Here is a 24022-nt window from a genome sequence, read left to right as displayed (position 1 = left end):
CCACCTGGGCTGCCCAAAAGCCCCTTTTCTTAAAAAAATCTTGACAACTTAAGAAAATGAACACAACCACAAATAACAAAGACTTCATGTTGGTTGAATGTGAAAGACTTCACCTTTTTTAAAAAAGCAACGGATAATATCTAGTCCCACTAGGAAGTTCATAATAATATAGAGTGTACATGTGCAAATTAAAAAACTATGAAAAATGAGGCATTTTAAACAAGTGTTTTGTGGTGGAAATACTTGGTTAGCGACCAGCCCAGGTCACGGTTGATGCCAACTCTAAAAAGGGTTCTGCGTCAGAGGAGGAAGAGGAAAGCCCCGAAGCATGTCAGAACAATTTTAGCAGTTAACACCTAGTACTCTGTAAATTCTCCTACCATTTACTTTTTTTTTTTTTTTTAATTTTATTTATTCATGAGACACAGAGACACAGACAGGCATAGGGAGAAGCAGGCTCCATTCAGGAAGCCCGATAATGGCACTTGGTCCCGGGACTCCAGATCACAGGACTCCAGGATCACACCCTGAGCCAAAGGGTAGACGCTCAACCACTGAGCCACCCAGACGTTCCTCTGAACCTGATTTAACTTAGCAATTCCTCATCCCACTTAACTGTGAGTCCTTTCAACCAGCTGATTTTTCAGAAATGCATACAAAATGTTCTAGAACACCAGGCTGTCAGCATTTTCTGCAGATGTTTTTTGTTTTTTGATTCATTTTGGGAGAAAACTTCAGGGAGCAACTACTATAGCTGTCAGCAGGAATTAGGATTACGTTTTTGATTTTTAATATTCCTTAAACACCAAGGTTAATAATATATCGTGGTTTTCTCTAATTCAGTTGTTGACTTTATAGAAGTTAAATGGTGAGGATTTGCCATTTATTTATTAATAGAAAATGTATTCAGTTAAGTGATTGATTAGAATTCATTGATTAGAATTCTCTCTGATCCCATCCTTGAAAGTTAAGTAGCTCTGTTTTTTCATACTAAATGACCTTATTCATAGGACACCTAAAATTTTATTCTTGTAGATCAATAAAGCATAGGAAGGTGAGTTTAAGTCAAAATGTCTGCAAATTAGTTCTTGAAACAGCCCGATTCATTAGCATTTTTGGTGAAGCATTTTTCTAATTGGTTGGTTGGAAGCAACTAAGTTGCAGTTCAAAGAAATAAGTCCATTCCAGCCACAAGGGGGAGCAAGAGACTAATTTCCAAGTTGATGGGCTCCTATTGGCAACAAAAAAGCCTGCTTTTTTTAGATCTAGGAATGATAAAAGACTCCGTGGCTCTGCAGAGTAAAGTGAAAGTTCTGGGAATATTCTCTGCACAGAATTATTCTTGCTTAATTCGCAAGACTAGAAATTTGACTTTACGCAATGTGCTGTAATATTGGAATTAAATTTCCTGTTGAGGTTATTGCTAAAAATGACTTCAGAATGTTGCAAGTTTTATAATAATAAATTGGGAGTTGAACTTTATAGAATCATTGAACTTCAGGCTTGAAGAAGCATCCACCCTAGATTTTTTATTTTCACAGGTAAGAAACTGAAGCTCAGAGGTTCAGTGACTTCTATTAGGTCATACCCTAAACATAATATTTTCTATCTCTTACTGTATCACCTTAGTTGTAGACTGAGACATGATGCTTACTCTCCTACAAGTATGAGTTATTGGGGATTGTTGGAATAACTGGAAAAATTACCTCTTTAATTCCGTTAAGAACAATGGCTTCAAATTTAGACTATATTTTAGGATTCTAATACTTAAATGGAAATAATGAGAATCTCATTTGAAAGCCTTTGTGCCTCAGCTTCCTGCCCCCTTTTCTCTTTTAACCACTGGAATTTTTCATGCATGATTTGTATGAAAGCCATTTATCTGTGTGTTAACCTCTCTTCATTTCTTTTCATGGAAGAGGGCCATGGTAGTACAGTCTAAAACAGAGGAATGGGTTATGAGAGCTTGATCTTTCCCATTCACATATTTGGTGAGGTCAAGTCAAAGGAGACATACTCCAGGCATATTTTCAAATTGCAGTCCATAAAAGTCTCATTAGGGGTTCATTTGCTTTGATATTCTGGGGGCTATTTACTGTTTGCTAATGACATTTTATGTATATTTTTCTTAATGGAAATTAAATTTGGCGCTATTGGTGGAATACTCTAAGAAAAAGTAAGAACCTCCTTTCTAACCCTTGTATTTTTGTTTATAAATGCATCAGCACTTACCAATCCAGTAAGGAAATTTGAAAAACACAATTGAGCACAAAAAGTATATGAGGATGGAGAACAAAATCACTGGTATTGTCATTGTTCTAGAAATACTCACTATTAAAAAAGATTTTTTTTTTTTAAGATTTTTCTTTAAAACATATATTTTAAAGATTTTATTTATTGATTGATGAGAGACAGAGAGAGCAAGAGGCAGAGACACAAGCAGAGGGAGAAGCAGGCTCCATGCAGGGAGCCCGATGTAGGACTCGTTCTCGGGTCTCCAGGATCACGCCCCTGGCTGAAGGTGGTGCTAAACCTCTGAGCCACCAGGGCTGCCCAAAACATATTTTATATAACATATTAACCCAAAGAGAAAATAACCTTTTTTTACATATGGTAATTAAATTTTAACTAGTTGTCTTTTTTAACTTCTCATTTTGAAATAATTTCAAACTTGGGAAAAAATTGGAAAAATATATGAGTATTTCCCATATATCCTTTACCTGATTCCCTAAATGTTAACATCTCCTATATAACCACAGTATAATTATCAATTTTTTGTGAAATAATTGTTGAAATAAAACTGTATAACCTGTAGAATTTATTCATCGATAGTACCACTATATCCTAATTCTGGTCCAGAATTCAACCCAGGATCACACTTTTCATTGTCCTGTCTCCTTATTCTCCTTTATTCTGGATCAATTTTTAACTGCTTTCCCTTTTGTGATTTTGCCACTTTTTTCAAGAGCACTAGCCTATTATTCTGTTGACTATCCCTCAATTTGATTTTCTCTGAGTTCTCGTAATTCAGATTGTGCATTTTGGGGGAAGAATTCCATTTCCTGGAAGTGATATTGTGCTCTCTAGGAGACACATATTATCATCCTGCCACTTTACCAATTAATATTTAGATGGGACATTAAACTGCTGAGGACTTCTAGAAACCCCCTGTGATACCAAAGAAAGTATCAATCAGTTGAATTTTTTTTAAAAGATAGACACCCCATAGTATGTTTTGTCAAAGGTTATGAACAGAATGTATTTTGCCAAAGTACTTTCTAAATGGGTTATGTCATTTTCTGATGAATGAATTACTCTTTGAAAGGGGGAAGAGGGCAGCCCCCCGTGGCACAGCGGTTTAGCACCGCCTGCAGCCTGAGGTGTTATCCTGGAGACCCAGGATCAGGTCCCACGTCGGGTTCCCTGCATGGAGCCTGCTTCTCCCTCTGCCTGTGTCTCTGCCTCTCTCCTCTCTCTCTCTCTCTCTGTCTGTCTCTATGAATAAATAAATAAAATCTTAAAAAAAAAAAAAAAGAAAGAAAAGAAAGGGGGAAGATATCCCAGTTCTGTAACTTATTTCCTTTGAAATACGTTGTTCATTAGCTGGCTTCATGTATAGTAATTGGCAAGCCCAAGTCACAGCACATAGACCAGTAAGTTAACTTAAGTGCATAGTGACTATTCTTTAGGGCTGAAATAAATGTATATATAAATACTTTATAATAGGTATTTGTTAATTTTTAAGAAAGGAAGAGGGAGGGACACCTCCCTGGGTGACTCAGTGGTTGAGCATCTGCCTTAGGCTCAGGGCGTGATCCTGGAGTCCCAGACCCCAGGATTGTGGACTCCCTGCAGGGAGCCTGCTACTCCCTCTGCCTATGTCTCTGCCTTTCTCTCTCTCTGTCTCTCTCATGAATAAATAAATACAATCTTCAAAAAAGGAAAAGAAAGGAAGAAAAAGTGACCTTGAATTTAAAGAAAATCTAAGGAATAGTGATGGGGTAGGAAGTGTTCATGCATTAGAGACATTTTCCTGGGATAAAATTGGAAGGAGGGCTTTGAAATTAATGCTGTGATGAAACACAAGAAGACCCTATCTCTGTTGGATTTTTATCTCCCTTAGCCTCCTTTAGGGTCATAATTACATAAGAAACCTGGAGCTTTTCCAGGAGTCCTGCAACCATGTTAGGATATATATGTACCTAGCCTGCCCCTTGGCTGCTGTTTCTGAATATAGTTGACCCTTGCGCTATGTGAGGGATGGGGTGCAGTTGAAAATTGATAGACTCCCCCAAAACTTAACAGCCTACTGTTGACTGGAAGCCTTACCAGTAACAAATAATCTGTTAACATATTTTGTATGTTATATGTGTTGTACACTGTATTCTTAAAATTAGAAAAAAAATGTTATTAAGAAAATACATTTACAGTACTCTAAAAAAAACACTTATAGGTGGACTTGTGTAGTTCAAATGTGTTATTCAAGGGTTATTTGTATATGTGCTTACAGAAACCAAACACTTGTCATTTTTAGCAGTTTCTTAGGTATTTAGAGAAGCAATACATTGTTTTTACTCTTTGCAAAATAATCATTATCTAACAGTACCAACCTTAAGAGTTTCTATCACGTTTTGTCTCAACTAGAAATTGGGTAAGATGATAAACTCTTGGGCAGCCCTGGTGGCCCAGTGGTTTAGCGCCTCCTTCGGCCCGGCGTGTGATCCACGTTAGGCTCCCTGCATGGAGCTTGCTTCTCCCTCTGCCTGTGTCTCTGCCTCTCTCTCTCTCTGTGTGTCTGTCAAGAATAAATAAATAAAATCTTTAAAAAAAATGATAAACTCTTGATAGTCTTCAGGTGGCTGAGCTAAGATTATTTCCTTTACTCTCAAGATTATTCTAGTTTTCTTATATTAAAATGAAGCTGTTCTAACTATGCATATGTAATTCAGCCTGGGGATTTAATGTTTAAGGACCTAATATGTTAATATGTATAAAACATGTGTCTTTAAAGAGCCTATAAGAAGGTTAAGAAAAGATTACATATGTGACAAGTTAAAGGTATAAACTTAGAACTTTTAATTTTAAATTATAATTACTCTGGATAATAATTTAGGTGTTATAGAGCATAGGATATGAAGCAAAAAAATAAGAATAAAAATTTTCTGATTTTTGTCCTATCTGCTCAGAGGTAATCTGTATTAGTCCTAGTCCTGTTTGTTGTATCCTGGGAATTTATGGTTCCCATGCAAACAATTCTGTCCTTGAAGAAGATACATGAATTAGGATCATAAAGTATTTTGGGAGCCCTTGGTTGACTCAGTCAGTAGATACAGGACTCCTGATTTCAGGGTTGTAAGTTAGAGCCCTACGTTGGGTGTAGAGATAACTTAAATATAAAATCTTTAAAAAACAAAACCCCCAAAACCCCAAGGTATGCTGTAAAGTGTGGACACAGCAGTGCACACACATATATACATGGTGCATGTCTTAATGCTTCATTCCATATCGACACACATTTTAAAAAATGTTTTCTAGTGTTATGTATGGGTGTAATATAATTTATTTAGCTAGTCCATTATTGACATTAGGATATTTCCTTTTTTCTTTAATTAAAAGCTCTTGGGGGTGTCTGGGTGGCTCAGTTGATTAAGCACCCAACTCTTGATTTCAGCACAGGTCATGATCTTAGGGTCGTGGGATTGAGCCCTGTGTTGGGCTCTTGCTTAAGCACAGTCTGCTTGTCCGTCTCCCTCTGCTCTTCCCTTGTTTGTGCTCCCTCATTTGTTTGCTCACTCCCTTGCTGTATCTCTAAAATAAAATCTTCTTTTTTAAAGAAGTCCTTTACTAAATTACTAGAGATACAGAAAACATAGGCCTAAACTGAGTAGTTTTGAGAATTAGCTTTAGGGAGAGCATGGAATTAGAGCTGGATATTGAAAGATGGGTGATATTTAGCACAGATTACTTTAAATCAACAGTTCTTTTTTTTTTTTTTTTTTTTAAGATTTATTTATTTTTCAGAGAGAAGGCACACAGGCGGGGGGAGTGGCAGGCAGAGGGAGAGGGAGAAGCTCACTGCCAAGCAGGGAGCCAGATGGGCCAGATGCAGGGCTCTATCCTAGGGCCCCAGGATCATGACCTGAGCCAAAGGTAGATGGTTAACCAGCTGAGCCACCCAGGCACCCCTACCTAAATCAGTAGTTCTTAAGAGTGATCTGTGGACGCCTTTTAGGGGATGAGGGGGTGGTCCATGAGGTCACAACTATTCTCCTGATAATATTTAAGTCACCGTTGACTCTTCACTGTGTGGACATTAGCACTCAAGCAAAAACTGCTGGTCTTGATACTAATAAAGATAGTAGAGGCACCATTACTGTATTAGTAATTTATATAGTTCTCACCACTATACATCCAGTTTTTTGGGGGGGTGGGGAAGTGGAGACTGGCTTTACTGTCCTTGAAACTATATAAAATCATTAGTAGTCCTTAATGTAGGTAATCTCTTTCTCTCTTTTTTTAAGGTTTTATTTAATTGAGAAAGAGTGTACACAAGCAGAGGGAGAGAAAGACAAGGTGAAGCAGGCTTCCCGCTGAGCAGGGATCCCAATATGAGTTTTGATCCCAAGACCCAGAGAGCATGACCTGAGCCAAAGACAGACACTTAACCAACTGAGCCACTCAGGTGCCCCTATAGATATCTTTTAATATTTTGTGAGGCATAATGAGAAGTATAGCAGCTATTTCCAGGGAAAGTTTTATGATCATTTGAATGGTGAACTGAAAAAGCTGTCCCCTTGTCTTCCCCCACAGAACACTCCCAACAAATGACAGGCAAGCTATGATCATTTAGGCTTGAGTATTTGGCAGACATCTTGAAAATGAAGGAAGTGAACTTGTCAATTTAAGGAAAGAAAACAAATGGTATGATGTCTGGGCTGCCCCGCAGGATTATCAAGGAAACCCAGTGTTTGCTGGCAGAACCAGAACCTGGCATTAAAGCCAGATGAGAGCAACGCCTGTTATTTTCATGTGGTCACTGCTGGCCCCCAGGATTCCCCCTTTGAGGGAGGGACTTTTAAACTTGAAGTATTCCTTCCAGAGGAATACCCGGTGGCAGCCCCTACAGTACGTTTCATGACCAAAATTTATCATCCTAATGTAGGCAAGTTGGGAAAAATATGTTTAGATATTTTGAAAGATAAGTGGTCCCCAGCACTGCAGGTCCGCACAGTTCTGCTATCGATCCAGGCTTTGTTAAGTGTTCCCAATCCAGATGATCCATTAGCAAATGATGTAGCGGAAGAGTGGAAGACCAGCGAAGCCCAAGCCATAGAAACAGCGAGAGCACGGACGAGGCTATATGCCGTGAATGATAATTTAAAATCGAGGGCGGCCCAGGTGGCTCAGCGGTTTAGTGTCGCCTTCGGCCCAGGGCCTGATCCTGGAGACCAGGGATCAGGTCCCATGTCGGGCTCCCTGCAAGGAGCCTGCTTCTCCCTCTGCCTGTGCCTCTGCCTGCCTCTCTCTCTCTCTCTCTCATAAATAAATAAAATCTTAAAAAAAAAATGAAAATCGATCTGATCATCGAGTGTGCTCCTGTTCTGCCAAGACTTCTTCCTTTTTTGTTTGCATTTAATGGACACAGTCTTAGAAACATTACAGAATAAAAGCCCAGACATCTTCAGTCCTTTGGTGATTAAATGCACATTAGCAAATCTATATCTTGTCCTGATTCACTGTTGTAAAGCACGAGCAGAGGCTAGAAGTACCATCTGGATTGTTGTCAAACATTTAAAAGCAGTGGCCCCTCTGCTTTTATTCATTTCCCCCATCATGGTTTAAGTATAAAGCACTGTGAATGAAGGTAGTTGTCAGGGTTAGCTGCAGGTGTTTTTCTTTATTATTATTTTTTAAATTTTTTTGAGGGGGATTGGTAGTTTTATTTTTATGGGCTCCCCCCCCTTTTTAAAGATTTTACCTATTCATGAGAGAGAGAGAGAGGCAGAGACACAGGTAGAGGGAGAGAAGCAGGCTCCATGCAGGGAGCCGGACATGGGACTCGAACCCTGGGTCTCCAGGATCAGGCCCTGGGCTGAAGGTGGCGCTAAACCTCTGAGCCACCCGGGCTGCCCCTCCTTTCCCCCTTTTTATGGTGATCTAATTGCATTGGTTAAAAGCAGCTAGCCAGTTCTTTAGAATATGCTCTCTAGCCAAGTCTAACTCGATTTAGATGCTGTAGATGGACAAACTTGATTGAACCAAAATGGGAACATTAAACAAACATTACAGCCCTCACTAATAACATTGTGACTTTGCTGTCAAGTGTAGAATCCTTCCTTCAAGAAAAAGCTTGTGACCATTTTGTATGGGTTGTCTGGAAACTTGTTTAAATCTTATGTTTTAATAAAATATTTTTTGTTCTAAAAAAAAAATAAGTACTATGGTTAGAGGAATAAGTTAGCATTTTTTAAACCTAAGGAAATTAGATCACATAAGAGGGGAGAGTCTTGGAACTAAGGTGGGTTTCTGGGACGGTGGTGGGTTGGTTGGTTAAGGTGATATTTTAAAGTTAGTGTTCTAGGGCACCTGTGGCTCAGTGGTGAAGCATCTGCTTTTGGCTCAGGGCGTGATCCTGAGGTCCTGGGATCTAGCTCCACATCGGGCTCCCCATAGGGAGCCTGCTTCTCCCTCTCCCTAGGTCTCTGCCTCTCTTTGTGTATCTCTCATGAGTAAATAAATAGTCTAAAAAAAATAAAGTTAGTATCTATAGTGCAAATGTTTCCTATGTGACTTCTTGATTAGTTTACACAGTACTTGAAAGAAAATAGTTGGTTAGAGAATGCTGGTTCAGATTAGACTGTTTTATTCTCCAAAGGTAACCCTTGTTCTGTTCTAAATCTTTCTATATATTAACTCATTTAATTCTCACAACAACCATGTATATTATATCTACTAATAATACCTACCTTTTACAAATGAGAAACCTGAGGCCCAGGGAGATTTCAGAATTTTGTCAAGATGTTGCAGCTAGTAAACAGTGAGCTAAGATTTGAATTTAGGCAGTTTACCTCCATAGTTTATGTGCTTTACAAGTCTGCCATAAAAAGAATAAGGAAAATGTTACCTTTCCTTTGATAAGACAGTCCTGTTTTAAAATGAAAGCCTTTTGTATGTTATTCCACACCTCTTGATAGTTACACAAATTTTAGATAACTGAACTCAGAATATTAAAAATGAGATTACAAGAGCACTAAAGCAGATTTTTGAATGTCAAGCTTTCATACCTTATATTTGAATAGAGTACCTCCTCTGTCAGGAACTGATTGGTGCTTTCTTTATTTTTATTTTTTTAAATTTTATTTATTTATTCATGAGAGACACAGAGAGCAAGAGGCAGAGACATAGGAAGAGAGAGGAGGAGAAGCGGGCTCCATGCAGGAAGCCCGATATGGAACTCTATCCAGGGACCCTGGGACCGCGCCCTGAGCCAAAAGCAGATGCTCAGCCCTTGAGCCACCCAGGCGTCCCTATGTGCTTTCCTATTTATACTCTTATTTAGACCTCATAGCAGCCTTTTGAAGTACTCATTTTGATCATTTTATGTAAGTAGATTTTCATTTAATTTTATAGATTAGCTCTGAGAGATTAATTTGCCTGATATTTCAAAATTAATGATGAGGGCAGCCCTGGTGGCTCAGTGGTTTAGCACCATCTTTGGCCCAGGGCCTGATCCTGGAGACCCAGGATCGAGTCCCATGTCAGGCTCCCTGCATGGAGCCTCTTCTCCCTCTGCCTGTGTTTCTGCCTCTCTCTCTCTCTCTCTCTCTCTGTGTCTCTCATGAATAAGTAAATAAAATCTTTAAAAAAAAAAAATGTAATGAGAGGGACATTCAGAGTCTGTCTGATTTAAGTTTATGCTTTATTTAAACCAAGCTGTTGCTCCAAAGAAGTACTTGGATACGTAGAGATTAGGGTCTGGTTCTACCAATTCAGGTAGTAGTGTTTTAGTTGGTTTCTAGTGTAATTGTTATCTAAAGTTTTGCTTTTTTCCTCTTAATTTCAGTCTATAATCATACTAAAGCACCAATGATCTAATATATCAGAGATAGATTTTTCAGTTTATAACCTTTTATTAGAATTATTTGACCAAAAAAAAAAAATATTAGACCATAGGATTGAATGTTTAAGTTCTTGTTAGTAGAGGCAGGTTGAGCCTACCCCAGAAAGGGCAGTCAGAACTAGATAACATGTGAGTTTATATGGTTCCTTATTTTGAATACATGCCAAAGTCAAAGCATTGATGATATGATACATAGATCATTCTTCGATCAAAGCATGAGTTAGAAACTTGCTAATGTATTCTGCCCTGGTAAATTGACTGATTTGGGGGGAAAGGTCATTACTTGATGCCATATATCGTAAGTGTTTTCACAACCTAAGAAGTTAATTGTACCTGTAGAGAAAAATTTTTATCTCTTAAGATCTCAAGGATCATACAATTTATCCATTGATTAGATAAGGGTTTTTTTTTTTTTTTTTTAAGATTTTATTTATTTATTCATGAGAGACAGAGAGAGAGAGGCAGAGACACAGGCAGAGTGAGAAGCAGGTTCCATGCAGGGAGCCCAACATGGGACTCGATCCCGGAACTCCGGGATCACGCCCTGGGCGGAAGGCAGGCGCTAAACTGCTGAGCCACCCAGGCATCCCTCGGTGCCTTCTCTTAACCATATCATTTAGCACTAGATTATGAACCATTTACACAAAGATGTTGGATACAGGCTCCTAGTAGCATCTTGCTGCTTCCTATCCTACTTAACACTATTAGGATGACTACTGTATAAAGTCAGAATATGCATTAACTCTGATTCCACAGATTAATCGTAGATATTTTTGAAAATATTGGCCATGATATTTTTAAAAGACAATGATTGTCATTAAAAACAGATTTTTAAATTGCTGAGGCAATACTCTGAATTTTTAAATTTTAGCAAGATGGCATAGATTATAATGCAATTATAATCTATGTTGAGGCATAATGTAGCCTCAATGCAGAGTGTAAGATGTTCTTTAATTTGTGTTTGACTTAAATATCCTTTTCCATTTTAATTAGATTTAGATTAGAAAAGTTAATGTACTGGGATCCCTGGGTGGCGCAGCGGTTTGGCGCCTGCCTTTGGCCCAGGGCGCGATCCTGGAGACCTGGGATCGAATCCCACATCGGGCATCCCGGTGCATGGAGCCTGCTTATCCCTCTGCCTGTGTCTCTGCCTCTCTCTCTCTCTCTCTATCATAAATAAATGAAAATTGAAAAAAAAAATTTAAAAAAAAAAAAAGAAAAGTTAATGTACTACCTTATACAAAGGATTTTGTAAGTGGAGGTACATTAGTAGTCATCCTAACCTTTGTTTCATGGTTAGAAGTTGTAATGTCTCATACTATGTCCTTCTTTGAAATTAGATTCTCAGAGTATCCCAGAGTAATCCTCACTTTCATTGTACTGTAGTAGATGAATGAAATTTAGAAGGTTTCATTGTATATTTAGTTTTTGTATGTTTTGATAATAGCTTTTTGTTTGTTTTGATAATAGCTTTTTGTATGTTTTGATAATAGCTATTAGTTTCTTCTATTTGACTTTTAAATTTGCTCACCTCCAATTTTTTCCTTGTCATTACTGCTTTCTGAAAGTGCTGCTTCCTTTTTTCCTTTTGTTTGTATTTTTTTCCATCTTGGTCTTCTCCCTTATATTTGCCTCTTTTCTTGTAATTTCTAAATCTGGAAAATGTAGATTTTGTTTCTCTTTGGTCAATTTGACAAATTAACATACTTAATTGCCTCTTTAGTGCTAAAATTAACATAATTGAATAAACTCTGTATCTCCCATATCTTACATTAGAGTTGAATGAAACCACATCTGATTTATGAATCTCTATAAAATACCCAAGGATCACCTTATTTTTCCTTAAAATCTCTGTAAGAGTAGGTGGAGCTGACTTTTTGACTGACTAGCTGGCTTATTCCAAGTTTGGATCACTCATAAATTTATTGAGCAGAAGTCAGCCTCTTGTGAAACTTAACTAGTCTTGTCTAGAGCCATTCTTGTCATAATTCTTTCCATCTACACGGTATTTTCTAGTTTCTTTACCATTCTTGCTTTCCTGGATATTCCCGTTTGTCAGTCCTTGTCTTGATACATTTTTTTAAAGAAGCAGTATACTGTAGATTTTATCTCATCAGTACATTATTGAACTGAATAATTTTCCTTAATTTTGATTCCTAATTGTATTAAGATCTTGGAATGACATTATCCTTTTTAGTAGGCATAGCACACCCTATTGAGACAAAAAAAATGTACCATGATTTTAGTAGTATAGGTGCGATTGCCTAGTTGGAGTTGTACCTTCACAAGTTAATTGTGGCTTTGAGTACATTACATAATGTAGCTGGGCCCCATTGTCTTTTGTAGGGTAATTTAGTTTGGATCTCATGGTTAGGGTTATGGAAGGATCAAATTAAATAATTTACGTGTCAGAAGAGTCATCTTTATTATTGAAATAACCTTATAAATTTTTTTTCCTGCCTTGTTTTGCATAACTGTTCAAAACAGTAAACAGTATTTTTATAGTTACTTAAAACAGTGGTTTATTCTTGGGAGCCTGTAATTTGCCTTCACTGCAGCTCTTCATATGGTATTGGCTGGAGTCACTCATTGCTGCATTTGGGTTCTGAAATATTCAAATGGCTTTACCTAACATTCCATTCCTGGGGCCATCTTGGCCTTTTTCTTCAGTAGGGTAGTTTGACTTTTTATATGCTGACATAGGGTTCCAACAGCAAAAAAGGGAAGCTGGCAGTCCTCTTAAGGATTTTAGGCTCAGAAATGGAACTCAGTCACTTACGGATTCTCTTGGTCAAAGCAAGTCATCAGAGTTAGCTCAGATTCGGGAGAAAGGAAATAAATTCCACATGTTGATAGAAGGCATGGCATATGCGAACAGGGATGGCAAGGGAATTTTAGTGGATGCTATCTTTGGAGATTGTCTACCACAATTCTGTTTTTTCCTAGTCTGCTTTTTAAAATTTTTTAAAAGATTGTATTTACTTATTCATGAGAGACAGGCAGAGACAGGAGAAACGGGCTCCATGCAAGGAACCCGATACAGGACTAGATCCTGGGACTCACACTGGGGATCACACCCGGAGCCCGAAGGCAGATGCTCAACCCCTGAGACACCCAGGCGTCCCTTTTCCTAGTCTGTTGAAACAAGTGTTAACCTCTTTATTTAATCTTTAATATCCAGTCTACTTGTTTCTTAAGGTTTTTTTTTTGTTTTTTTTTTTTTAAGATTTTATTTATTTATTCATGAGAGACAGAGAGAGTCAGAGACACAGGCAGAGGGAGAAACAGGCTCCAAGCAGGGAGCCAGATGTGGTACTCCATACCCAGTCTCCAGGATCAGGCCCTGGGCTTAAGGTGGCGCTAAAACGCTGAGCCACCCAGGCTGCCCCTTGTTTTTTAAGTTTTAACGGTTCTTAGTGAATGTCATCAAAAGATATAGACAAAAGTATGCCATTCATCTCATTCTCTGCTTTTTACTTGTAACAGCTTTATTGAGGTATAACTGACATAGAATTGCTCATAGTCTGTAGTGTACAGTTTAATGAGCTTGCTTTCTCAACCTGTAGTCCGCATTTCACTAGAAACATTCTCCACTGTTGATACTTAACTGTTGGTCCTTTTGGTCTTTCATTAGGCCAATAAGCTGTTTGACTTTTTTTTTTTTTTTTTTGACTATTATTGTCTTGCTATTATTGACTAAGCTGTTTTGCCTTCTTATTACTTGTGGTTTTTGGTTAATATCTTTTAAAGTTTTTTTTGTTGTTGTTTTTTTTTAAAGATTTTATTTATTTATTCATGACAAACAGAGAGGTAGAGACACAGGCCAGAGGGAGAAGCAGGCTCCATGCAGGGAACCTAACGTGGGACTCGATCCCAGATTTCCACGATCATGCCCTGGGCCAAAGCCGGCTCTAAACCACCCAGGCTGCCCTTAAAGTTGTTTTTGTTAGTTTTTGATATTATGGCCAATACAGTGCTCACTTTGGGGGAAGAAGTGCTTAACTACAGTTTAAAATTTTTTCCTTGTGAGAAAAGGAAAAAATTTCCTTATTCTAGTGTAAGACAATGTTTTTAGGGATTCATAAAAGGTGGATAGCTAAAGATGGGTTGTAACATTTCTTGACACACTGCCTAAGTAACTTCTGTAAGTTGGTGTACCTTAAAGTTTTACATCTTAAGGAATTCACTCTTAATTGCATGTGTTTGTGGCCTTAATCTTGACATAGAATGGGTTAAAGTCCTTGAAAAGTGAAGGATGTGATTAGGTAATGATTTTCTTAGTTTCGTTTGTCTTCCTTGCTAGACTAGACCACTTATCCACAAAGTTAAAGACAATCTTGCCCACCATTACAATCTCAGTGCTTAGCACAGGGGCGTTTAAGTGAAGAATCAAGTGAATATGAAAAATACGTTGAAGTAGTGAAATATGAAATAGAAGTGCATACGTGAAAAATAACTTCCATGGTTGGGCTCAGTTATTGTCACTTGTTTTATTTGAAAATATTTTAGTATAATCTTATATATGTAAATGAGCCAAAGACTTGTTTATGGAGCCTTCTTTATTTTTTTTTTTAAAGATTTTATTTATTTATTCATGAGACACACACACACACACACACACACACACAGAGGCAGAGACACAGGCTGAGGGAGAAGCAGGCTCCATGCAAGGAGCCTGACGTGGGACCTGATTCCGGGTCTCCAGGATCACACCCTGGGCTGCAGGCGGCACTAAACCGCTGTGCCACCAGGGCTGCCCTGGAGCCTTCTTTAAATTTATATATTTTTGATTTATTGTTGATTTGAAGTTACTTGTGAATTCTGGTTAGTCATATTATACTTTTTCTCTAGTTAGACTTCATTGTCTAACCTTTAACCAGTCAGAAATAGGATTTACCCTTTTGAACTGTGGAATGCCACTATTTAAACCTAGACTGACTCCAAAACTGTTATGCTATACTATCTTCCAGAGTTGGATGAATGATGTATTTTGTGTTAAGATAAAAATTTTGAAAAGGCCTGGTCATTTGTTTCTTAAATGAAAAATTGATATTAAGTTAAAAATCCACTTATTATATTAAATTGAACTATCTTCTGTTTTTGAGACATATCCCAAAAGAGCTGCCATAGTCAGTGGTGTAATAAAGTTTTTGTTATCCTAACGAAAGTGTTCATCTGATTTTTAGGCCAATAGTTTCAAATATTGGTTAATTAACCACAGGAAATAATGGTAAATTGACTTCTCATCTTGAACCCCTTCCTATAATGCAGTGCAATTTGGCCCTACTGCCATGTTACTCCTACCCACATCTGGGTACCTGTAACTTCAAACTATTTTGGATATAAGTAGATGCTATACAGACTAAACTGACTGCCAGAAGGATGAAACCAAGAATTAGATAACTCTTCTTTGTTAAAAGGGACTAGTTTGGGGCTAAGCTAGATTGAAAATTGACTCACCTTGATTCCTGGGGTATTTTTAGTTAAGAGGAAAATTGGGCATGGGGAAAATGGTTTTGTTTCTTGAATATTTCTATTAACATTTACCTAATTGTACTACTGGAATTATCTTTTTTCCCCTTAAGAGAAAAAAAAATCACCAGTATATTGGGCCATCTCCCCTTAATAAAATGATCTGAATATTTTTTTCAGATTGTTAATAGTTTTAGAATTATATAGGATGGAATTTTATCTTGTGTGATCTGTAAATATGTATTTTATTAATTCAGAATCACTTTAAAGAAATTAAGGGTTTATTCTTCAGATCTGTAAATCTCATAAACCTGTCTACCACTATATTTATTTTTTAAAAAAGATTTATTTATTTGAGAGAGAACAAGTGGGAGAGGAAGAGAAAATCTCCAGCAGGCCCTGGCTGAGCTAGGAAAGCCTGGTGCAGGGTTTGATCTCACAACCCTGAGATTATGACCTGTGTCAAAAACAGGAGTGCTATGCTTAACTGATTGTGCCACCCAGGTGCTCCATACCACTCTCTTACTTAGGAACAATATAACTTTGACTTTGAACAACTTTTTACCTGTTGTGAGGTTTTGCTTGAATTGTATTCTTCTAAATGAAGTGAATTTTGTTCTGCTTTCTCTGTTAGGGACTCTGGTAGTGTCTATTAACATTGTTGGTTTTTGCTTGAGTCATAATCCCAGAAGTTTCCCCTCTTGTGTTCTTTCCATTCTAATGACTACCTTGAAAATAGAAAATTTGTCAACTTGTTAGAAAAAGCTTGTTGTGAGCTCCCATGGCTTCACATTCAGTGAAGCATGTGATCTTTATCAGTATGTAAATACCAAGCAGTATGTGGGGAAGGTTACATATTCAAAATGTATCCTTAATAAACTCAACACTAACTTCACATTTCAAGTATTGCTATCCAAAGCATTCAGCTTTTAAACCACAAATTTATGAGCCTATTGCATTCAACAGTTGTATTACTGGCAATAATTGGGTATTAAAATTTTATAACAGGCTACATACAGTATGCAATTGAGAAATTAAGTTTTTTCCAGTCTTGTAAATAATTTAGACTTATTGTGACTTTCTTTTCTTGCAAAGTCTCTTTTGGAAAAGTTTTTGATCCCCAATGCTTCACAAGCAGAGAGCAAAGTCTTCTATTTGAAAATGAAGGGAGACTACTACCGTTACTTGGCCGAAGTTGCTGCTGGTGATGACAAGAAAGGTATACTGTGTTTTTCAACGTGTTTGTTGAACTTGTATCAAATAACAGTATGTAAGTAGTGTCACTGAAATGCAAACAGTTGTGGGTTTTTTGTTTAATTGCTTAGAGCACTAAATGAAGAATAGTAATTTTTCACTGTTTTAGAGAGGTAAGAGGGGCAGAAAGAGGGAGAGAGAAAATCTTATTAAACAGGCCTCACGTAGGCTCGATCTCACAACACTGAGATCATTACTTGAGCTGAAATCAGGTCAGATACTTAACCAACTGAGCCACCTGTGCACCCCAGTAATTAACTTTTTATAAAGTCCTAAGAATGTACAGCTACTGTTTAATATTGGTATTTTAAAGTGCATGCTTGCTGAAAAGCCAATTTTGGGCATAGGAATGTTTACTCAAATTTTAAGAGATAGTGATCACAGCATAACTGTAGAGTAGTGCACACTAGTTACTTTTTTTAAAAGATTTTATTTATTCATGAGAGAGAGAGGCAGAGACATAAGCAGAGGGAGAAGCAGACTCCCCGTAAGGATCCCAGTGTGGGACTTGATCCCAGACCCCGGGATGGCGCCCTGATCTGAAGTCAGAAGCTTAACCACTGAGCCACCCAGGCGTCCTGTGCACACAAGTTATTAAAAAACAATAATTCTGAGATGCTCGCAAGAGTTATTTTTGTGTTGACATTGACCAATGGCTAGTGTAGTGTTCCTGGAGAAGTTTTTTGTTTTGTTTTGTTTTTGTTTTTTTTTTAAGATTCTCATTTAATTAAGGTTGTTACAGCTTAATATTTCAGAGGATATTGTTGGATGGTAAAGGGTATTGTTGGTGTGAGAGGTGAAGATGAAGTACAAAGTTTGTCAGTATGTTTTGGAATGTTTTATTTTCCAGGGATTGTGGATCAGTCACAACAAGCATACCAAGAAGCTTTTGAAATCAGCAAAAAGGAAATGCAACCAACACATCCTATCAGATTGGGTCTGGCCCTTAACTTCTCTGTGTTCTATTACGAAATTCTCAACTCCCCGGAGAAAGCCTGCTCTCTTGCAAAGACAGTATGTATTTTACTTGTTTTGTGAAAATTTAGTAATCCTTATTATTTGAGCACTGAAATGTACTTTTTTTTTTTTATCATAGGCTTTTGATGAAGCCATTGCTGAACTTGATACATTAAGTGAAGAGTCATACAAAGACAGCACGCTAATAATGCAATTACTGAGAGACAACTTGACAGTAAGTACATTACAGCATCGTGAATGGCCACTGTGGTTGAAATTATGTTTTATAGATTATTATAAGGCATATTTCTAGTTTCTTTATTGAATGTAAAATTGTATCTGCTATTAAAGCTATGAAGAAAAACCACCTTATAGAAACAAATCTTAGATCAAGGACCAAAAATGTATATTTTGATTAGTTACATATCTATTGTTAAAGATTTTATGTATGTATTCATGAGGCACACAGACAGGCAGAGATATAGGCAGAGGGAGAAATAGGCTCCCTGTGGGGAAACCTGATAGAGGACTCCGGGATCACGACATGAGCCAAAGATAGATGCTCAACCACTGAGCCACCCAGGTGCCCTTGACACTAATTTTAAAATGACACCTTAACCAACCAACCCACCACTGTCCCAGAAACCCACCTTAGTTCCAGACTCCCCTCATATGTGATAGGGTGTTTTTATTTTCCATTTCAATTTGGGTGTTCTCATTTCTTCCATTTTAGCCATAGAATAGAATAGTTTCATTATCAAAAATATACAGGTTTACATTGTTTATATTCCATTAAAAATGGTATTCTTGACCGTAAAGTTGCTTCCATATTGATACAGCTATGGTACTCTGTCAGTAACCTCAGTTAACAAAATTTCACATATTCTATGTGAAATTCAAATAGAATTCTATTTTGCCTAGCTAGCCTCTTAGTAAAAAATAATGACTTGTTATGGGATGTCATGCTTATTGTTCTTAGCATACTACAGACTGGAAAAAAAAAAAAAAAAAACCCACCACAGCCATTATTACATTGAAAAAATTGACAGTAATTCCTTAATAATGTTTAATATCTAAATAGTATTCAAATTCCAGTTGTTTCTTTTTTAAAAAAATTTTTATTTGAATTGGGATCCAAATAGTCTACACCTTGCAAAGTGGTTGATATGTCTCTTTAGTCCCACAGGTTTCTCCATGCTCCTTCAGATAAATATTAACTTTGAAGTTTTGAGGCTTAGGTGAAAAAATTATGAAGTATCTGCGGTGCCCAGGTAGTAAGAGCTAGGAGTGAAGACTGCAGTGTAGAGCTTGAAAACTGTATCATTTTATACATGTCACTTTCAGCTTTATTCTAGTTTATTGCGTTTTCCAAACCAGGTCTATATTCTAGTGTTGAGAATTCTCAGCAAAGAGTTTTTTGGAACCACATTGTGTAAGAACTATGGGACATTTCACTTTTTACCTCTTAGAAGATTGGGTTCTGACCATATTGTTTGTTGTTCGACTATTTATTTTGAATCTTACAGATACACAAAATGTGTTTTTCTAAGCTAAAAACATAAGAAAAATTAAATTAGGAATTTAATTTAGACTTGATATTTTCATTCTTGGATTTCATGGAATGTGAAATTCTCTTTGAAGTGGTAATCTTAAATTTTACTGAGGGAAAGTAGTCAGTCTGAGCTTGAACATGGGTTGAATTAAGATGATTATAGTTATGTACATTAAATTTAAACATTAATTTAAACATCCATTGCTCATATTGGGGCTCTTCAGAGCAGTCTGATATTCTTGTAGCTATTAATACTTAGTATTTTAAAGCTTTTTTGTGTTTTTTATTTTCTCTCTTCTATGTATAATCCAAGAATTTCTTATATCTGACTTTGTTATTTGAAGACAACTTGCTTTGTACTTAGGATGTTTATACAGTGGTTAGGGAGAAAATGAGGGTGTTTTTGTATCTTTGAAGTTACCTTCATTGCTATGATCTTTTAAAGAAAGCTTTCAGCAAAAGCTGTGGTTACATTCTGATACCATAACAAATCTATTAAGATTTTTTTCAAAATGAAACATGCTGAAAAATCTTTCCTTCTTTTACCAGTTGTGGACATCGGATACCCAAGGAGATGAAGCTGAAGCAGGAGAAGGAGGGGAAAATTAACCGGCCTTCCAACTTTTGTCTGCCTCATTCTAAAATTTACACAGTAGACCATTTGTCATTCATGCTGTCCCACAAATAGTTTTTTTTGTTTACGATTTATGACAGGTTTATGTTACTTCTATTTGAATTTCTATATTTCCCATGTGGTTTTTATGTTGAATATTAGGGGAGTAGAGCCAGTTAACATTTAGGGAGTTATCTGTTTTCATCTTGAGGTGGCCAATATGGGGATGTGGAATTTTTATACTAGTTATAAATGTTTGGCATAGTACTTTTGGTACATTGTGGCTTCACAAGGGCCAGTGTTAAAACTGCTTCCATGTCTAAGCAAAGAAAACTGCCTACATATTGGTTTGTCCTGGTGGGGAGTAAAAGGGATAATTGGTTCCAGATACAGGTGTAGTTATTGTGGATACTTTAAGGTTTAGAGCACTTACAAGGCTGTAGTAGAAATGGGTATCCCATAGATACTACATGTGAACCACAAGTATCTGTGGAATACTCATTCTCAATGTGCACACCTTTGACTACAGTTTCAGAAGTGTTCCTTTAGTTGTGACCCAATTTACTCTGGATAAGGGCAGAAACGGTTCACATTCCATTATTTGTAAAGTTACCTGCTGTTTGCTTTCATTATTTTTGCTACACTCCTTTTATTTGTATTTAAATGTTTTAGACAACCTAAGAACAAATGTACAAGTAAAGATGCAGTAAAAATGAATTGCTTGATATCCATTACTTTATGTATATCAAGCATAGCAGCAAAACAAAAATCCCATGTATTTAACTTTTTTTTTTTTTAGGGTTTTTTTTTTGTTTGTTTTGTTTTGGTTTTTTGCTTTTGTGATTTTTTTTTTTTTTTGATACTTGCCTAACATGCATGTGCTGTAAAAATAGTTAACAGGGAAATAACTTGAGATGATGGCTAGCTTTGTTTAATGTCTTATGAAATTTTCATGAACAATCCAAGCATAATTGTTAAGAACACGTGTATTAAGTTCATGTAAGTGGAATAAAAGTTTTATGAATGGACTTTTCAACTACTTTCTCTACAGCTTTTCATGTAAATTAGTTTCTTGGTTCTGAAACTTCTTTAAAGGAAATTGTACATTTTTGGAAATTTATTCCTTATTCCCTCTTGGCAGCTAATGGGCTTTTACCAAGTTTAAATACAAAGTTTATCATAACAAAATACTACTAATATAACTACTACTGTTCCCAACCATGTCCCATATTCCTCCCCTACCCTGGGGGGGGGGGGGGGGGGAGCTTTTTTTCAGAGACGGGATTGATTGGAAAAAAGTAATGCGTTCCATTTAAAATTTTGGTATATGGTATTTTCTAACTTAGGAAGCCACAATGTTCTTGGCCCATCATGACATTGGGTAGCATTAACTAAGTTTTGTGCTTCCAAATCACTTTGGTTTTAAGAATTTCTTGATATTGTTATAGCCTGCCTTCAATTTTGATCCTTTATTCTTTCTGTCAGGTGCACAGGATTACCTTTTTTAGCCTTCTGTCTTGTCACCAACCATTCCTACTTGGTGGCCATGTACTTGGATAAAAGGCCGCATGATCTTTCTGGCTCCACTCAATGTCTAAGGATACCTTGCTTCCTTTGCTTGCATCCCACAAACTATTTCCCTCATCCTATTTACTGCAGCAAATCTCTCCTTAGTTGATGAGATTGTGTTTATCTCCTTGTAAGCCCTACCTATCCTGAATGGTCTGTCATTGTCTGCCTTTAAAATCCTTCCTCTTCCTCTCTTTAAATAATGATGGGGCTAAGTTATACCCAAAGCTCACCCTACAGACTATTTCCTCAGTACCTTGCAGAAAACACCAAACAAAAATACCATTTTAAAAGAGGTGTATTTTTTTTTTCTTTTAGAATGTAAGCTCCACAAGAGCAGGGACAATGTTTTCTGTATGTTCTATTGTGCCTAGTACACTGTAAATGCTCAATAAATATTGATGATGGGAGGCAGTGAGTCTTGATGATAAGGTTGAGAAACTGAAATCCCAAACACTGTTTTGTTGCTTGTTTTATTATGACCTCAGATTAAATTGGGAAATATCAGCCCTTTGGCACAGTTGTCCCACTACATTCAAATAAAAGTGCAATGGTGGCCTTGGGGTCTTTCAAGGAGAAAAAAAGTCTCTTATGCATTGGGGCAAAATAATCATCTTAATGGCTTTTTTTACTGATTTCTCCTGACCCCCAGGCCAAGGACACGAAGTAATCATTTACAGCTGAGGAGCATTAAACTAGAGGAGATGGATCTCATTCAAGTATAAATTATAAATAAAATCTAAAGCTTGTCACATTTGCCTATTTATGTGCATTAGTCTTCTAAAACTAGTTTGATTCTGAAATTGTGATAATACTTAATAAATAATAGCTGCTAATGTTTCTACGTACTAGTGCCCAATAGATGAAGGAGGATTCCAACCTGAGATTTTTTTGCCTTGGGATTTGAATAATAAATTTTTATAACATTTTTTTAATTGTCCCAAATCCAGGCTTCATGTCTGTTTTTGTCAATATAATGGTAATATTTCCAGGAATTTGGAGAATCCAGCAATGTATTTTCTGTGTGTGTAGTACTGGAGTTGTTAAAAGAAAAAAGATACATGTCCACTTCACACTTCTCCTTTGAGACAGGAGCCAGCATTGAGAGCAGGATCACTGAGGTTGGACTTGGCTGAAGCTCTGGCCTATGGTCCTTTTAGCTTTTTTGTTTAATAGCTCTGCTATTACTTCATGCTTTAAAGATCATAGAAATGGTGTGTGGGGACTGGGGGAGGGTAGTATAAGAGGATTTAGAGGAACGTTTGTCAAGTAGCTTAACTGTAGGGTGTCAATATTTTTTCCTTCCTGTCTTCCCTACTAAATAGTAACAATCCTGCCATACCCAAAGCATATTTAAAGCTAATAATGGCCAATTTGGAATCTGCAATCTTAGATTATTTATGATTAGACCTCAGTTTGCAAGTGAAACCTTGATTAATTGAACTCTTAACATGTTGAAAAGTCTTACATAGCCTTTGGGTATAAATCCAAGAATTTTGGAGACTTTCCAGTAGTGGCCGCGTCATTGAAACAGTTTCATATCTACATTAGGGGAGAATGGCACTTCATTTGAATGGAAGTACATCATAGTCCCTGCATGAGACCCTACAATATGTTAGGAACTTTCTAAATAGTGCTATGTGCTCAGAGATAGTCTGACACATTCCTGTAGGGAAAGATCAAGGAAGCATAAATTGCTTTATTTTGTTGTATGTAGGAAACTAAGTGGTGGAATTGAAACATCTACAGTTTTGTTTTTTTGTTTTTTTTTCTTATAAGATTTTATTTATTCATGAGAGACACAGAGAGAGGCAGCTCTCCTTGCAGAGGGAGAAGCAGGCTCCATGCAGGGAGCTCGATGCAGGACTCAATTGTGGGACTCCAGGATCACGCCCTGGGCTGAAGGTGGCGCTAAACCGCTGAGCCACCTGGGCTGCCCACATCTACAGTTTCAAAGTGGTGGCTGAAATTGGGGGTGGAAGGTGGCTAGACTGAGTCTTCTCCCAAATGTGAAATTAATATCAATAAAATATTCTTCTGTTCTCTATAGTACAACTTAAAGCAGCTACAGTCCTACTGGTTAATCTAGCTCTCCTCAAGAGACTAAATGTCTAAAAATAAGGTACTGCTGGGTCTGTGTAGATATTTTAAGAAACTTCACAACAGGCCTCTTAGGAAAACGGTACTCGACAAACAATGAACGTCTCATCATGATAGATCTGCTTTAAAAACTTGAAAACCGAAAAATTCGTAGAGTTCATCATAATCTGATCATGCTATTCAACCTCAATTTTTTAGTCTATTTTATTTATGACTGTCAACCCCCAAGTATTTCAGAACTTGAAAGTTACCGACACATCAAGGCTCAGCATGCTAACTTTTTGGAAGACCTCTGTGCCTGGCCTGTATCATTACCATAATTACTTCCATAGTTACTCAGTTTATAAGAATGTCTAACCATCATCCTGGACAAGCAAGCCTATGT

General features: G+C 37.1%; 1 protein-coding gene and 1 pseudogene across 8 annotated transcripts in view; both read left to right on the top strand.

The window, feature by feature from the left end:
• YWHAZ (tyrosine 3-monooxygenase/tryptophan 5-monooxygenase activation protein zeta) overlaps positions 1–21951 on the top strand; it is a 36323-nt gene extending 14372 nt beyond the window's left edge. For all 8 annotated transcript variants that reach the window (XM_077846794.1, XM_077846796.1, XM_077846798.1 and 5 more), the window contains 3 exons: positions 16688–16811; positions 17697–17860; positions 17943–21951. In XM_077846794.1, coding sequence (XP_077702920.1) covers positions 16688–16811; positions 17697–17860; positions 17943–18116 — 462 coding nt within the window. In that variant the 3' untranslated portion in view covers positions 18117–21951. The remainder of the gene's footprint in view (positions 1–16687; positions 16812–17696; positions 17861–17942) is intronic.
• Positions 630–7719, top strand: LOC144283101 (ubiquitin-conjugating enzyme E2 N pseudogene; annotated as a pseudogene).
• Positions 21952–24022: the final 2071 nt, after the last annotated feature.

The sequence above is a fragment of the Canis aureus genome, chromosome 14 (genome assembly GCF_053574225.1).
Source record: "Canis aureus isolate CA01 chromosome 14, VMU_Caureus_v.1.0, whole genome shotgun sequence".
NCBI lineage: Eukaryota > Metazoa > Chordata > Mammalia > Carnivora > Canidae > Canis > Canis aureus.
Note: the sequence above shows the minus strand (reverse complement) of the source record. Positions and strands in the feature narration are given on the sequence as shown.